Here is an 18,155-nt window from a genome sequence, read left to right as displayed (position 1 = left end):
GGAAAATGTACAGAAACCGTTTCAGAGAACAGGGCAGGGAGCTTTGACAGTTTGACTGTTCTGCTAATGGTCTGTTATTGTTAGGCAAGAGGGAATCACAGACTGCGGGGTTTCTGCGCACGTGCATGCACACGAGTGCGTTTCTGTAATGTGCACACACAAACGCACGCTCCTTTAAGCACTTCTATGTGAGTCTCTGTGAGTGTGTGCAATGTTTCTCTCGCTCGGAGCAGAGGTTTTCAAACGCACTGAGAGTGCGTCTGAGTCGAAGTAAGCGAGCGAAATGAAGCGAAGACATCGGCGGTGAGTGACTCTGTCAGCAGTTACAGGCAGCATTTGCAGCAATCGGAGGCAATTAAGGAATTTTAAAATCCTTACACCGATTAAAAAGCACCCATTACGACAATTTGCCTCAAAAATCAGGCAGGTTTTAACCAGAGTTCACAGACATGATGTGTACATTTTTAAACTCAGTCGGACACGTTCTGGCGATTCATGATTTAGTCAAGTGTGTGTTAAGTCAAGCAGAGTCTACCCTGCCTTGCCCCCCATGACAGCTTCCTCCAGTGAATGGAAAAAAAAGTGGTATATGAGATGAGTGAGTGAGTGATCCATAAATTAGCATAAATGTTTAATAAAATGCCTTTTCATTTTAGAACGGGCATGAGGATCGATCCATCTTTAAGTTTTCTCCTGCATCAAAATAATCAATTGCAAGCGTCCAATTCAATGTGCTTTTAATGGAGCCATGGAGCCAAGAAGTACATTTAACAACCAGCACTCGTGTTGGAGTAACTTACTGAAGTATCCACAGATATACTTGAATGAAACCCTACTGCCCCAATGAAATGGATCCAAGACAATTATTAGTAAAGGGTAACTAATGTTTTAAAGCAGCAGGAGGCAGGATTGTTTAGTTTCAGCAACAGATTATTAAGATGCTCACATTCTAGTATCACAACTCTATGTCCTGTGATTCTCTCATCAGATGGGCACCTGATTTCAGCTTCTTAAAGGTGCATTATGTAATAAATCTGAAGCAACTGGCCATAAAATCCTCCTCATATGTCACAGAGACTCAGGAATAATGTTCATATAACAAACTGTTGTATAATTGTATCATGACAATAAAGGTCCAATATACAAAGGCGTTAAAGTGGGAGAAAGTAGAGTTAATAAAGATTTTTGACTATTGTATTATTTATTTATGTATTGCTTCACTCTGCAGCTTCCACGTGTCTGATCTTTCGATGCTGATGCCTCAGCGCAGCATTTTATTTTTCGCTTGGTTTTGGCAGCCTCGCTGTGCTGCCACAAATGGCCTCCTCTCTGCTTTGTCTGTGTGCCTCTCTTTGTGAAACCTCAAGGTGCACATTACCAGCTCAGTTTGATTCACCAGGTTTTCTTTTTTTTTCTTTGCACGAGTGTAAAATAGAAATGTGTCGGCAAATAGAAAATGTTTCTTCTTTCTTCTGCTTGGATTGTTTGGGAGAGAAGAGAGTGGTCTGTTATGTGTCACAGCACAAAAGCTGTAATAGTTAATATACATAGATTCCATACACACAACACTGCAGTAGTTTAGAAATGACATAAAGCAGCATAAGATTAATGTTACCTCACTTTCCCTCCAGTGATATTATTCTCACAGTCATATATGGCTGATGTTATAGTGAGTATTGATTTAACCATTGTGGTAATCAGTTGAGCTCTCAGGGGAGAATAATAGAAGCATTGCACTGATATTCAAATACATTTTAGTTTGTGTTTCGCAACAACCAAGTTTCATTTAAAGGTCCCATATTATGCAAAATCAACTTTTTAATCATTTAAATCCTTGTATTTGGGACTCTGGAGGTCCTATAAGTGTGAAAAATGATGACTCACTCATGTTTTTGTGGTCCTCCTCAGTCTAAGTACAGGAGATTAAACATGCAATGTTGACTTCCACGCTCACTGGGACGTCACAATGCGCTAAATTCCTGGAATTGTTGTCTTGCGGAGCTCCGCTTTGTCCATAAAACATGTGAGAGTGTTGGTGAGGGCAACGGTATCCGAAAACCAGGAGTCTGTGAAAGGTTCTTTTCTTGGCTCCACAGTGCAGCACAGAGTTCTACACAAACTTCCAGCCTCAGAGGATTTATCTGTCCAGTGGATACATGTTATATATGACGGCAATGTGCCTGCTAGAGCCTGCAAATGATCCCTTTTCCAAATGCTAACTGCTGTTAGCTCCCAGTAGCCTCTGTGGCTGATGTCATTTCCTGTCCCTTAAGTTTAACAGGGCTGTTTTGGCAGGTGATTGAACTGCTGTGGTGCTTCATCCTTAAGGTATTTTGACCAAAGCATGTCACAGACATGTTCATTAGGACACCAGGGAACTAGGTTAACTTGGAGAAATAGGAAATAATATGAGACATTTATGTTTTTAGAATGTGGTTATCATCAGAAAGTCAGAAAGTCAGTGTCATGCCTCATGAGCCGTACCTACTGTATTTCTTTCTTTCTTCTTATCACCATCATCTGAATGAGTCCCTTCTTCTGCTCCCCCTGACAGGAACCCTGTGGAATCTCTCATCCTACGAACCCCTGAAGATGGTGATCATCAACCACGGCCTGCAGACGGTCACCAACGAGGTCATCATCCCCCACTCAGGATGGGAGCACGAACCCAACGAGGACTCGAAGCCCCGTGATGCAGAGTGGACCACGGTCTTCAAGAACACGTCCGGCTGCCTCAGGTTCGTTTGACTCGGCCATTTCCAAACTGAGGAATTCTTTAAACTCAAAAACTTAACAATGTGCAAGACTATAAGATGAGACATTTGAATGCTTGATTTCATTCATAAACAGGCAGAAGATAGGCTCTGCATAACTAAAACACAAAAAAAAGCACTTCATTAATTATCCATGAACAGTTTAAATAATCACAATTTGCACGGCATCTTCTTAACTTGGTCATTAATATTTAATGTTAGCTGGAGCATAATTACATTACAAAACTGAAAAACATAAATGTATTTGTTTTATTTTATGATCTCTCATGGTCCATCATGATCCACTGGTTGATGTCCACGCTTTGGAATCTCTGGTCTATAGTCCAAAAGTGCTTCATACACATACGTTTTTATAAGTTTGTTAACTTTTAGAACACAGAGGATGTTTAAACACACAGTGTACAGAGGCTATAAGAATGTGCAGAGTGTCGTATATCCTATTTTTCAGCACAACCTAGGCAATCTGATCTGATTTTTTCATTTATACCGACAAAAACAAAAAATACTGTAAAATGTTTAAAATCAGATTGAATTTGTGAAATTTGGCAATATGTCACAGTTCAAAGATCACTTGGCTGTTTTTTGTTCACAAAAACAAACTTTGACTCAACAACACATAACAAGTCGAAAAAAAAAAATTAAAGCCAGAATATGTGACCTATAAACACACACACCCAGTATGTCCATATAAGGAGTTGTGTATTATTCCAACAGAAACACAGATCCGTGCCGCGTGAGCACTAAGGGTTAAGGCCTTTATTATTTATTTCTCAGACTGTATTGTTTACATAATGATGGATAGATGATTGTTTTACAAGAATTTGATTTTAGTGCCAGATGTCCGTGGTCCATGGTAAATGGTCATGTGACAAACTGTAAAGGTTTAATTTGTAGATTTCAGGGTTCATCTTAGGTTTCTTTACTTTTCTTTTCCAGCCAAGTTGAGTTAATGATGAATTGAAGCAGTTGGGTTCCTCTACACGATATTCTCGAGTCTTGTTTTTACTCTGCATCTGGAGATAATGAATGGTATGATTTGAAAAGCTCAATTTATCTCCACGGCATACCGACGTACTTCTTTCTTCCACTCTATTATTACCAAAGTGGTGTTGATTGCTTCCTCAGGAGCAGGTTTTATGGCATGAGAAGCACCCCTCTGTGAAAAATACCATGTCATGGGAACATATATTACAGCCATTACAGTGTCACAATGTCTGTGATCCGATCTAAAAGGACTAAAAAGACTATCGACAAGTGGTATATGAGATTGTGTATGTGCTCTTGTTTATGGCAGATAATAAGGGATAAAAAACTCAACATCACCAGACATTTTATTGACTCTATTTGGGGAATTTGTACATGTTTCTTCATGTGTCCCTCACTGCATTTAAATATATTTTTTTATATTCATTTATTCTAATATGAGCTGTGTAACTTTTAGTCAACTCCACCCTGGGGCCAATGAGCAGCATTAGATTCAAACTAAGCTACAATTAAATAATCACACAAATGAATTCAGGTCTCAGGGAACAGGAATAATGAAGAACTGAACTATTACAAACCACTGACATAAATATGCATCAAATCTAAACACTTTTTTATCTATCTAAGCACTACAAATACATGCATTACATCCACTCCTGTATACATAATGGACATTCCTTTGTGTGAGCAGTCAAAATACAAAAAAAAAACCCGACCCTGACATGTTGTAGCTCTGTTAAAAGTGAATATTTTATCAGAAAATGGATCAGAATCTATTTCATAATTGAAGCAACAATAACTAGTTTTACCCTTTTAGCTTCTTAATCCTGAGGATGTGCTTCTTTTTGTTGTACGTGAGAAAAACTAGAAATCATAAGAGATATTTCTCACTTTTTTTCTGGCATTTTATCAACCGAGTGATTAACTGATGAGCTCAAGAACATATTGGTAGATTAACCGCTACTACAAACGGTTCTTAGCGTAAGCTTTACATCAGATCCCTTGAAGCCTCAGAGTATTTAAAATTAATGCGCGCTGCATGTTTTTCGTGAAAAAGGAGCATCGGCAAAACTCCTGATAGTCAATTTAGGTGTCAGGTAAAGAAAAATCAAGTGCAAAATCAAACAAATATAAAACTTCAAACAGAAAAAAGTAACAGAAAGCTGTCTCCAGCCGAGTATGACAACTTGAGTGCAACAATGTTGAATTCCTGTTATTAACTTCCGAGTAGTTTTTCCTCCTCTGCGTATCTCTTTTCTTTTTCTTTCCCTCTCTCAATCTGTCATTTTGCTTTCAGCTCCGAACGACACACGGTTGCCGTAAGGTGTAAATCTGGGAGTGTGAATGTGGGTAATCATCTCATTGTCCCCCCCCCCCCTTCCACCCCCCAGACTGTAATCCAGGGAAGAACATCTCCTGCAGTGGATGATGGTTGAAAACCCAAATCAATGCAACATTCAAATCTGGCTCAGACAGAAAGAAGCAGAGCACATTTCACACATCTCTTCATTGCATTAGATCAGTTCCAGCAAAAAAAAAAAGGAAACATTTTCTGCTGAGTTGAAAAGCATCATTAATGAACCAAGAGGGGAAAGATGAATATGCTGTGATGTACTGTAGCTGTGGAAAGTCAAACAGTCATTGACATCAACATCAGGGGGCGACTGATTCTTTCTCATTGACTTTTTTTCATCTATTTCCTCAAACACTATCCACCCTCACCTCTGATGCCACACACTTATCCCATCGCTGTCACACCTCACAGAGTCTCCTTGTCGTTCTCATTCCCTTGACCCCCTGATGCAGGCACTGCTGCTTATGAGAGTCCATCTCCATGGTAACGGTAACCAAGCCCCCTGCTGTTGCCTAGACGCAGGGTTTGTGAGCTGGGGAGAATGCGCTGATGCCAGGGAGAATCTGTTTACTTGTGCCAACGGAGACACAGCTTACACCTCAATAAAGTGCAGGGTAGTTTTATTATAATGGTCCCCTCTGTCGATAGATGCCATCTTATTTACAGTGTTTACCCTGTGGGCTCAGTCAGGGGGGAAGTGTGTTTGTGTGTGTGTGTGTGTTTCCTTTCCTCTTATCAGCTGCTCAGATTTCCCGGTTGCACACGTGTCATGTGTCTAAAAAAAATACAATAAAAACCAAATTATGTCATTTGTACTTTAAATAACCTTTACTGAACAGACAACTGGTACTGTAATTTAGGTGCACGTAATACTTAAAGGTGCCATATGTAAGAATGTGGCCAAAAACGGTTACGACATTCAAATTCAAAATACTGTGGTCTTTTAGGTTTCTTTTTTGACATAACTGGCAACCCGTGGTTGCTCGGCAGCTGAGACTCTACTGGCTGCAATGATTGGTAGACGGCGGTAGGTGGCGCCACATGCCAAAACATGATTTCAAAACATAAACATGATTTGCAGTTTGCAAAAGATTTTTTTTAATGTAAATATTTTGTCTGTACTGTTGTTGTTGGTGAGTTCAGTTTGTTATATGAACATTATTCCTGAGTCTCTGTGACATATTAGGAGGATTTTATGGCCAGTTGCATTAGATTTATTACATAATGCACCTTTAAACAATGAAGATTTTATGAAATGTCAAACATAGTTTGTGTGTGCTTCAGAATCACATATTAATACATCCAGTTCATGCAAAATAAATTAATAAACTAATGTCCAAACGTGCATAGATGTGACATTTGACACACAAATCCAGACTACTGTGTAATCCTCTGACTCATCAGATTTATATACTACACCAGAAGGTTCATTTTTACGCGATAATTGGAGAAGACTCGGAACAATGAAGCGGAATCCGACAGCCACCCCTCAGGCGCACATATGGTCTTTCAGTGTTGCTGTTGACCTTGCTCTGTGATAGCAGAGGTCAGCCGCATCTCCATCCGTCTCCATCAGTCTCCGTCAGTCCTGCTCCAGTCCATTTCTCCCAGCTGCTCTATTGTCCTGTGATGGCCACGCGACTCTTGAGTGACCTTCACACCCACACTCAATCTGATAAAGCGGGCGCACGTTGTCCAGATCGCAGTGACGGCCCCCGTCAGCATCCGTGCAGATACAGAGACAGTGCTCTGAATGCACACACCCACTCAGTCTCGCTGCCTTTTAATGATAAAATGCTCCTCGTAGTCACCGTTAGCCAGAAATAATGAGACAATGTAAGTAAATATGAGCGATTATTTTCCCTCTCTGCTGTTGGAGAGCACATCACAATAAAAAAAAACAATAATTTCAAAGTATTTCCTGGATAATAATGAATTCCTGCTGTTTTGGAGCTGCAGTGCCATGCCATTATGGTATTGTGTCGTATTTCTTCACACCAGAATAGCATTTTGACATTTTCACCCTGGGCAGAAAATGCGTCAACTGTTGAATGGGAAATTTCTGGAAATTCTCACTATTTAAAATGATAAATGACTCAGTAGATGTGATACTTGGTGCCTTTGTCACAGTACTGACAAAACATAATCAATTCTGCACCACGTCCTGCTTTGACACACAGTGAAATCATCACATTTCACTCATTTGCACTCCAATTTTGGCTTATCTTCACAACGTCATTACCCAATGCCACAGAGTGCTTTACTTATTACTTATTACTTATTATGACAATAACATTGTCAGATATAACCAGTGCATGGACAACATACATCTTCCAGGTGGTCTGCACATCCATAAACCCACCACTAAGACAACTGCTCCCTGGAAAAGAAACAGCTGACTGTAAAACTCTTTTGTGTGTCAGCCCCTGAACTCTCTCCTGTCAAATAAACCCAAGGCGGGAGCTGCTCCTCTGGATCGGTTTAAAGGGAAGTTGGTTTGGTTTATGTGTGGGGTCCAGATGTCCGGTGCCGTCTGCCCGCTCTTTGTTTCGAGATGAGTTTTAATTAGCGTGAGTTGTGGGTCACCACTGGACAAGAAGATGGCTTGTTGTTGTTGAGCAGGTGATGTGTTTGTTGTGTGTGTTCTGTGTGAATGAATAATTAAGGATAGCTCTGGAACCTTTTTCAGTATAGTGCTGGTTAGCTGCACAGTTGTGTCCTTTGTCGTGAAAGTGAAACATGCTCATGGGTCAAAGTGCTGGCTGTGATATATGTTTCAGTCCGCACAGCAATATAAAGCACTGCTTGCCTCCACAAGGCTGCCACTCTTCTACAGGGCTAACTGGGGGTCGGCTAATGGGATTATGTGGGTTGGAAGCCTCATAAATGAAGTCCCTGGTGAGGAGCAGGGAGGCACAGCTATCCCTTAACCCTCTTTAAAGCCCTGCCTTTCACAGTCTGTCATACAGCTGCACTAAGACTGCAGCAGCTCTGCTTCTATGAGCTGTGCTCTGGGTGCTAGCTGATGTAACACGGATGGCATATCCCTCCATAGCAAAAAAAAAAGATATTTAGACACATTGTTTTTCTCATTCCTAATGGAGCCGTGATTTCTTACACTGCACCTTTGAGGCTCACAGACCATGCGGGTCGCATGCTAAACCACAAAATCACATCATTACCAGACTGTCAATCACACAGGCGTCCACTCATATGTGCCGTGCTTTGTCGTCTGTTTTCCTCTAAATGAGAAAACTGATACAAAACCATGTTCTTTTGAAGACCTGAAACTAGCTCTAGTTTTCTAGTGTTAAAGGTGCATTATGTAATAAATCTAAAGCAACTGGCCATAAAATCCTCCTAATATGTCACAGAGACTCAGGAATAATGTTCATATAACAAACTGAACTCACCAACAACAACAGTACAGACAAAATATTTGCATTTAAAAAAATCTTTTCACGACTGCAAATCATGTTTTGGCATGTGGCGCCACCTACCGCCGTCTACTTATCATTGCATTCAGTAGAGTCTCAGCTGCCAAGCAACCACGGGTTACCAGTAACGTCAGAAAACAGAACCTAAAAGACCTTGTTATTTTGAATTTGAATGTAGTAACCGTTTTTTGGCCACATTCTTACATATGGCACCTTTAAATGTAATAATTTAATTAAGATAATGTTTCAAATGCTGTTTATTTGTCCACAGTAATTGAAAATAAGCAGTCGATGCCCCTCGTGCTCACGTGTCGTCGCATGTGTCTGACATCTTTTCCTTTAGAAATGTGAGCTCAGACGGAGCAGAGGCCCGACGCAGACTGAGGGAGTGCGAGGGATTGGTGGACGCCCTGCTGCACGCTCTCCAATCAGCTGTAGGAAAGAAGGACATGGACAATAAGGTCTGACTTAAACAGATACTATTCAATACAAATGTCATCTGCAGACGTTTTCACGCGGCTCCTAAACAGAAGCCCTTGATCCCAATCCCGTGTCCTCTTTTGTTCTAGTCGGTGGAGAACTGTGTTTGCATCATGAGGAATCTGTCTTACCACGTCCACAAAGAGGTGCCTGGAGCGGAAATGTTCCAGGACCCTTCAGCACCACCGACCCCCGGCTCAGCAGGACCACAGAGGAAGAAGAAGGATGACGCCGGCTGCTTCGGAGGGAAGAAAGCCAAAGGTGAGAGACAAGGACGTAAAAAACAGACATAATCATTTATTTCGTGAACACGCCTCTTTAATAAAACCCATGCACTTAGTTAGTTGAAAATTATTTTCTCTTTTGGTAGCAGATGTGTGTTTTCAGTGTCTTTGAAATGCTGATTGTACTGATTGTAGAGTAATACTGAAACAGTTAAACCACACAGATACTATCCTCTTTCTTTTTTTTTTTAAGAAATATGAATGTTCTCAAGATTCCACATTCTAGCCAAAAACAAATATTTGAGTCAATTTTTGAAGGTCTTTTCTTCGTTTTCTATATAATTGCATTTAGTCATCAACTGTACGATATTACCCTGGTTAACATACGACTGACAAAAGCCAGTACACAGAGACAGTAGAACAAGAGGATAACTCACAACAATAATAATACACTTAAATAAGATTTAACTCTTGTGTGTTGTGGAACTTTTCTGCTGAATAATATAGAGACTTCTGCCGGCCAACAAGGTTTTATTTTCTATGCAAAGAAAAGGTCATTCAACACGCCAATGTTCAAAGATGAAGAAACACCCAGAGCATAGCGAGAGCTAAACGTTTAAACCTAAGAAACACCCCTCTCAAATCCATTTTGTCTGTTGCAGGGGTCTGCCCCTCCAGGCCGTGCTTTCACACCACTTTGTCTATTGTATCGGGGCCGACCCCCCCAGAGGTATCCTGCAGGATGCTGTATTTAGGTGCAAAATTGAGTCTGGACGTCCTAATTTGAATATACAAAAGTACCTGGTGTCTTGTGTTAGGAAAGGGGTGTTGGGCAGCTCTAGCTCTGAGCCCCCACTGTCAGGAAACGTGAAGTGCAGGCATTATATATATAGAAATAAAAAGGCACTTTACTGTGTAACTGCAACCTTTTGCCTTCAGTGTGTTGTTAATTTACTGACATCATCGATGTCTGTCGAGACGCTGTCTGCTGCGTCAGGAGGTTTTGTCGTCGCTGACGGATGTGCCGTGTACGTACGTGTGCCGTTAGCTACGTCTTAATCGGCGTCCTCCTCGGCTGTTAGCTAAACGACACTGTTATCTCTCTGCTGTAAAACAATAATGGCTGCTATTAATCAGTCAGCCAATGAGGTGTGACTACCAGCCACTGACCTTTGACTTCTAGCGTCTCGCTGGAGGATCCTTCAGATTCGTGGTTCACAGACAACGCAGAAGCTTAAATGTATACAGATTTATTAAAGAAGCCCATTAACCGCTTGGATACTTTCACGCACGTATACACACACACATGCAGCGAGAGAAAATACGAGATGTGTTTAGCTGCTGCTGCACACCCTGAAGCTGTTGTCTGAGGAAAGAGGCTCAGGTACAGAAACATTAAATGCAGCCATAAAAGAGCGCGCGTGGAGGCAGGCTGTTTAACAACACTGTCGGCAATAGGCTGGGGTAATTTGTCACCTTAAGTAGGCCATGTTTGTCCTGCTCTTTAGTTTAATGTCACTTTCCCTATAAAGCATAACATTATGATCAACACACGCTCAGCAGCCCATGCTTTGTTTCGGCTAATAAACACTCACAGACTCTTGGCTGTTTGCTCTCCGTCTTTGGGCACATTTTCTGCACAGCAATTTTAACGAAGCACTAATTCAAATGCAGGCAGTTTTTTGTGGTTTCTGTGTATATACTATATGTTTCACTGTTAGTCCCTGTGCTGCCCTAATATTTTATTTTTTTTGCTCTTTTTTCATTCTCTATATAAAAAAACACTCTAAATAATGTCAGTTCTTTGCACTTTTCATAAGAAAATACCTGTCTTTTCTGTCTGGCTTTTTTGCACTTAACTTTTTCTCCCCTCTCTTCAGTAAAAGCTGATCCTCTTTTGTAGAAAACAGTTCATGTGTATTGCAAAGCTTCGTCACACGCGCATTTTTTCATCATGCCTTTTCTCTCTTTCCCCCGCTTTGTTTATTTTTTTTTTTTTGTTGGCATTGCTGCTGCTTCCTTGGCTAACTATAGAGGAATGGTTTAATCAAGGTGAGTGTACCCCCTTCAACCCTTCTCACTTCAGCCATCTTCGTCCTCCACATCCTCCTCCTCTTGCTTGTAGAATAGGTAGAAGTAGGTTTGGGTGTCCTCCAAAAAAACGGAGAAACTTGCAAGGACTTTCGAGAATCTGGGGATTTCACTCATTTTACATGCATTAGAGTCCCCATCCCCAGTCTTCACCATGTATTAGTTCATCCCAGCTCTTCTAAAACACGGTAGATTAACACTAAAGTGAGTGGTTGGTGAAACAGGTAAGTCAAAATTCCATTTTGTCAGGATGTAAGTAGAGCTTGACCAATTCTCCATAACCTGAAACACAGATGACAAACACATTTCTGTGTGAATGTGTGTGTGTGACTGAACTGAGACTTTAAGATTCGAGATAAAAACCAATCGCAAACTGATTTGGAAAAAGTGCCAAACTGACTTTCTCCGACCTCTGTGATGTATTTTAGTGTGAATGTCAAGCTCTGCTGCAGGCCCTGCTCATGTGTGTGTGTGAGTGTATGTGTCACTAGTGGGAACAATCCTTGAGTAAAATAGTTTGACATTTTGCTACATAGACTTATTCACATTCTTGTCAAGCGCTGATTGAAATGATTCTCACTCTTTCACAGCTTTACAGGTTGAAATTAGAGGTTAAAGTCAAAGAACTTAGTCAACCTGAAGCCCAGTGAAAAGGCTTATTCGAGGGCTCCTGTGTGACCTTTCAACAGAGTCGGACTAAGTGTTCCCTCCTGTGTCCATGCTTTCAGCTTTTATACTCACTGGAAAAAAAGAGAACAAATCAGTGTGTGGCACTAGCCTTCTTGGTCTGGTGCCACACTGGAGGCGTTTTGCAAAAAAAAACATATTTTCATTTAGTCAGATTTATCACCTATTTATTGCAAAGCAAATCTGTGTTGCATGTTATCTGTTGCAACAACCTTTATTGTGTAATATTTGCAGTGCCCACTGATGCACAGCAGTCGTTGCATTTAATTGAATTGAGAGGGCTGTTTATTTTGTAATGTTTTTCATGTTAAACAGCTGCAGCTTCACAGCAGACTCTCTTTTGTTTGCACTCAACATTGATCCTTTATATCAGGGGTGTCAAACACCTAAAATGTCACATATTGCTAAATAACTTTCTGTATTTATCACTTATTCAATGTCACTCGATCGCATGATGCATATACAATGACACACTCAGATCTAGCGGCGGTGCCGTCACTTTTCGGGTAACGCAATCGCCATGCATTGTGGGAAATGTAGTTTATGGTCCACGCGCGCCTTATTAAAGCAGCATAGACCCCTTTTTAAGGCCAATTAATCACTCGCAGTGTGTTTTTGTACATACCATACTTCACGCTTCCTGTGTTTCGTGCGCATTCATGCTTTATATTGTCAGTGGGTTTGGAATGGATTTTGATCTTGGATTAGATGGATTGTGTCATTTGTACAAATTCAGTCAGTGTAAAAAAAAAAGAAAAGCTATGATCCAAAAACATTAGCCTTCCAAACCCATATTGGTGGAATCCTAGTATGTCATATAGTCATTAACAAACCAGTTGTATCATAACATGACACTGACATGGTCTTCCCTCCTCTCTCTCTCTCTTACTCAGGCAGAAAAAATTGTGAGAATGACAAAAACTACGACACACTGGATCTGCCCAAGCGCACAGAGCCATCAAAAGGTAGGTGCTCATGAGTCTGGGTGGAACAGAGAGCAGCCGGAGACACGAGTGTGATTTTTGTGGATAAAATCCCTGCACCTGTGTTGGTCAATAAAAGTGTGTGGAGGCCTTTGACAGAAAAATAATTAGTTTAATTTGCTTCTTGTTAAAATCATTGTGATATTTGGATACTATTTTGGCATTTTATGGACCAAACAGTTGCTTCATGAAGAAAATAAAGGAGACATTTTGTGAAATATTTCTTCATCTACATTTACATTTAAGCATTTAGCAGGCGCTTTTTATCCAAAGCGACTTACAAAAGAGGAATAAGCTGCATAGATGTAGTCTTGGAAAGAACTCTACCCTAGACACTAGATAGGAACAGTGGACTCATAGAGGGTGAGCGTGCAGAGGTGGATCCAAGTGCAGCAGGAGATAGGTCAGCATATTCTGCCACACTATGCTATCAAGTGGTGTAATACACTTTTTTTTTTTTTTGAATTTCCTCTTCAGCACCTTCATCATTGTCAAGTAGCAGACTCTCAAAGTCAATATCACTTCCTGGTTGCCTGATAATTAGCCGTATTAACACGGTAAAGTGAGTGATGAGCTCCAAGGTTGATCATTTGTATTTTCTACTCGCTGGCACGCAGATCTGTGGCGGTTACAAGTGTGCTGTGATTATGTTACACAATGTTGAAACTACACCCGTCTGAGGTTTGAATCCAGAGAAAGCAATTAGTGTTATAGACCTAAATGTCACAGTTGAAATGTGTGTGTGTGTGTGTGTGTGTGTGTGTGTTCGCAGTGCAGTGAGCATTTTGCTGCTCGCACGCTGACAAATCATACTCGACGTTTATGAGCTTGACGTGCAGCAGAAGATATTGCATGGATCACAAGCTCAATCACCACAGCAAAAAAAAAAAAAGCATATTTATTTATTTTTTCCTCTCATCATTGTGTGGGCTCAGCTCAGGCTTGTCCCTCCACCTTGCACAGCATCTTCCAGTCATCTGTGCAGAGATTTGCAGAGTGTGTGAGAGTGTGTGTGTGTGGGACTCTCATTCAGAGATGATGGCTAAGGAAGATACTGGGGATTACGTGTGTATCCTGGGCTTGATCTAATGTTGGACTGAGAGCGGTGAGGTGAACCCTGTCACCAGGCTGGACCTCGCAGTGGGCAGTGATTTATCTTGTTGTTTGTACTAGTGCAAGTGCCCGTAGGAAGTATGTATTCCTATAGCGGGAGCTGAAGAAGATTTTTCAGTTATGGTAATGCATGATAAGGAACGTGAAGGCAAACACTGTGCAACCTCATTAGGCACAATTACGCAAATCAAATACGCCTTGTAAAGAGATTCCAGCGTGGCTCGCTAGCTTACCCTTGGAAAGAGGTTCACCAAGGGTTTCCAAGCAAAATAGTAGCATGCTAATGTTAAATAAATAATTATGTGCTCTCGAATTGGTGAATGGACACCTCGTCGTTTCACTATAACACCATGTCACCCACCGTGAGGACAGCCTCTTCACTCCCACCTCCCCGCTCCAGACAGCGCAGCTACTGTTGATGAGCCGCTGCCTGCCTGGTGTAGCGTGATAAATCAGCGAAAAATTAAAATCAAGGATGCACACCATCGGGCGATGCTCAACCCATATCCATGTGAGATATGCCCGTATATACTTGCTTGATAGATAGATGTATGGATGGATAGATATGTGTGTTTATGACCTTGTCAGGGCCAGTATTTCTCATGGAGGCCAAAACTTGTTTTCTGAGGAAGAGGTTAAGTTTAGGGTTAAGATTTGATTGTTATTGTGAGGGTTTGTTTAAACGCATGGAAGTCAACGCAGTGTACGGAGACGAATCGCTGCACAAACCTGAGAGTGTGTGTTTGTAGAGAGGGAGTGCGAGAGACAGCAAGACAGGGGAGTATCTTAACATTTTTTTTTGTTCATCTTGTTTTTACCTGTGTGGGGCCAGAGAAACAGGTTGTAAACACATTTTTTGAAATATTGATTTATCACAAGTTGTTTAGTGAGCAGTAGATGCTGCCACATCCAGCAGACACAGGGCTTAGATTTTGTGGCCGAGAGTTGGGTTCAAAACATCGATTTTCCGATTCCTTTTGATCTCTATTTGAAAGCTCCATTATGGATTCACATAATCCATGGATCAGGTGTTTAATATCTGCCATTTCCTATGTCCTTTGCACGATATTGTTTGCTTTTGATGAGTGCATTTTTATAACTCTTGACGATGTCTTTACCTACTGATTTTGGACAATATGAAAAACACCAACAACATCAGTAACGTGGCCCACCTTAAAGAATTAAATAAAAAGAACATGATGGACGTTAAATTACCTTGAAAATGACAATAAAAGTGAGTAAAACTGAATAATTAACAAGAAAAAAAAAATATGACTAAAACATAAATGTTAATGATTATATAACAGGATTCAACAAAAATAGACGAAAAATTACAGACAAAAATCCATTAAAACAACAGTTTAGATTCACTCACCTCACTGACATCATAAAATGAAAGGGGAGAGGGAGGAGCCAATACAGTATTTATAACAAAAACCCACAAAGAAGAAATAAAAGGGAGGGGCAACACGTAATACTCACATAATAAAATCAGGTATAACAGATAAATGATATAAAATGAATATAAAAATAAATATGTTGAGCAATTATACTCAAAATAGGCTATATTTCAACATAATACTGCAGACACAATACTAGAGAGATCTACTGTATATGCAATGTGCAGATATAATTCCTTTTTCTTCTGTTCTTCTTACTAAAAACTGTTGACTGTGACTCAGAGAAAAATCTATTTTTTGACTCTGTAAACCTAAGTAATTATGCGTCCGGTTTGTCCAAAAATAATTAATGGAGTTACTTTGTTGGGGTGGAGTTGCACCAGGAGGGGGAACCTGTTGCAGTTCATACATCATTAGAGTAGTACAGGGTTACTGGCAGTGCATTATTCATTCCTACAACAAAGGCAGTGAAAAGAGCAAAGAATGGCTGAATTAAAACTAGCAAAGTGGTTCAAAAAGTTGCACTTGATTGCAGAATTTGTCATGGACATTTTCCACAGCCTACACCTTTAAACTGGAGAAAGGTCAGGTGATGGAAGGAAGGAAAGGAAGGAAGGAGAGAGAAGCTGTGATGTGTCACGACTGAATGTGTGCTCCTCATTTTTATGAGAGCAGAGGTAAAAACAGAACAAAACCCTGTTTAATTAAACTGGAGATAAGGAATTTTTGTTTTCACTGAGGATTCATTAAACCTGAGGAGGAAGAGGAGTTGTTGGCAAACCTCCCTGGTACCAGAGTGGCTAAGTATGAGTGCTCACATCCCTGCAAAACAAGACAAAAAGACGGCAATAATTATTTGCAATTCACAGATCTGACTAATGTTAAATAATTGTCACGGTGTCATAATGTCACTGTGAGCCTTTAATATCGACCTCATGGTGGTGTTCAGTCAGAAATCACATGATCCTCAGAGCAGCATTGGTCGTCAGGGGGACTGTTCATGTTCATGAGAGATTTCCTCAGGTCTACTCCACTCACATTCCCTGGTATATGCAGTAGAACAGTATTTCTGATTTTCCTGTGCCAGAGTTTGAGAACCATAGTCTCCAGTGTATATATAATAAAATCAGGAAATTATCCACTATTTCTATCAACAGAGCTTATTTCCATACGATGAATCAATGTGTCAAACTGCGCGTCGTTCACAATGAGCTCCCAATTGATCACAACCTCATCAGCGAGTACCAATTAGTTATATCTGACAATAATAGCGCTATGAAGAAGCAATAAAGACGACGTCAAGCCTCAGTGCTTTCCATGAGCTCGCCCTCTTCATTCCCCCTTCTGCCTCGCTTACTTAAGTCTCTTTCCTCTTGCTCTCTGCTTCTTGAGTACTCCCTCTCTCTCTCTCTCCATCCCCGGGAGATTTATTGTGCAGCCCTTCTTCTCACAAACACACGTTGAGATATTGAGAAAACAGCGGCATTTACCAAACGCGACAAAGCAAATCACATGTGCCACTGCTTTGTCTTGCAAGCGGCGCGTTCAATTTGCGGAGCAGAGTCAGTGTTGACAACAACAATAGTGCAAGCTGTTATGTCTTGCATTGTGTAACCCTCGTTGATATCGCGGAGATCTGTTCCTTGTATAATGAGTGTTTTGCTATAGGAGTTCTCTGCCTCTGATGCATCTGAGCTTTTGAAAACTCACTGCAATAAGAAAGAGAGAGATAGGCTTTCATTGTTTTTCTCTGCTGTTGCTGGTGCATAGACAGGAGAGCTATTTCACTTAATGGCTCTGTGGCACATGTCTGATTCTTTTAATCCCCCACAGTAATATCTCCGTGTCGTGGAAGCCTTGCCAAGAGAAGCCATTGTTTTCGTCTCGGAGGCACAATAAACGTCCTGCCACAGTGAGCAAATATGTTCAAGCAGATCCATTTTTCAAGATAAAGAGTTTTTGCATCAATAACTTCCAACTCTGCTCCACTGTAGCACAATTCCAATGGGGGGGTAAAGTTTTGGCCTGTCTGCTTCACAGCCAAAGTTGAAGCAGAATATGAAATAGTTTCTTCCATATTTCAAACCGAGCAGCGGCCTCATGCAGGTGCTCTCTGTTATTGTTGCCAAGGAATCTAACGCCCAGGTAGCGAGAGCTGAATCTTGGTAGCGTGCAGACGTGTTCTCACTGCACTCACTTTCACTCTCCTCACGCTGACTTCCTGCTGTCAAATTTCACATCAAGACGAGGCACCGAATGAGGATGAGTAGCAACCTCGTGGACGCACACACTCGCACATGGAATGTCACACATCAAGGACATTTGCAAGGATGAGGTTAAGTCTGAATAAATGGTGTGGCCCGTGATGAAAAGAAACTAAACCATTGAGATTTTCTGTGAATGAAATGCAGTGTTATCTGTTATAGACCCATATTCCCAAAAGCATGCTTAATTTTGAAGTACACTAATAACTTAATATGATGTACTAGTATGCAGAGCACAGCGTTAAAGGTGCCATATGTAAGAATGTGGCCAAAAAACGGTTACTACATTCAAATTCAAAACACGGAGGTCTTTTAGGTTCCGTTTTCTGACCTAACTGGCAACCCGTGGTTGCTCGGCAGCTGA

At 40.9% G+C, this 18,155-nt stretch overlaps 1 protein-coding gene across 1 annotated transcript in view; it reads left to right on the top strand.

Annotated features, from left to right (window-relative positions):
• The window catches only part of arvcfb (ARVCF delta catenin family member b), a gene marked incomplete at its 5' end in the record, with an annotated part of 127,848 nt that overhangs the window by 71,864 nt on the left and 37,829 nt on the right, over positions 1-18,155 (top strand). The window contains 5 exons of the mRNA XM_083903192.1: positions 2,555-2,738; positions 8,893-9,010; positions 9,119-9,290; positions 11,288-11,305; positions 12,925-12,996. Coding sequence (XP_083759318.1) covers positions 2,555-2,738; positions 8,893-9,010; positions 9,119-9,290; positions 11,288-11,305; positions 12,925-12,996 — 564 coding nt within the window. The remainder of the gene's footprint in view (positions 1-2,554; positions 2,739-8,892; positions 9,011-9,118; positions 9,291-11,287; positions 11,306-12,924; positions 12,997-18,155) is intronic.

The sequence above is a fragment of the Microchirus variegatus genome (assembly GCF_963457635.1).
Source record: "Microchirus variegatus genome assembly, chromosome: 16".
Taxonomy (NCBI): Eukaryota; Metazoa; Chordata; class Actinopteri; order Pleuronectiformes; family Soleidae; genus Microchirus; species Microchirus variegatus.
This window is presented reverse-complemented; position numbering and strand designations above follow the sequence as displayed.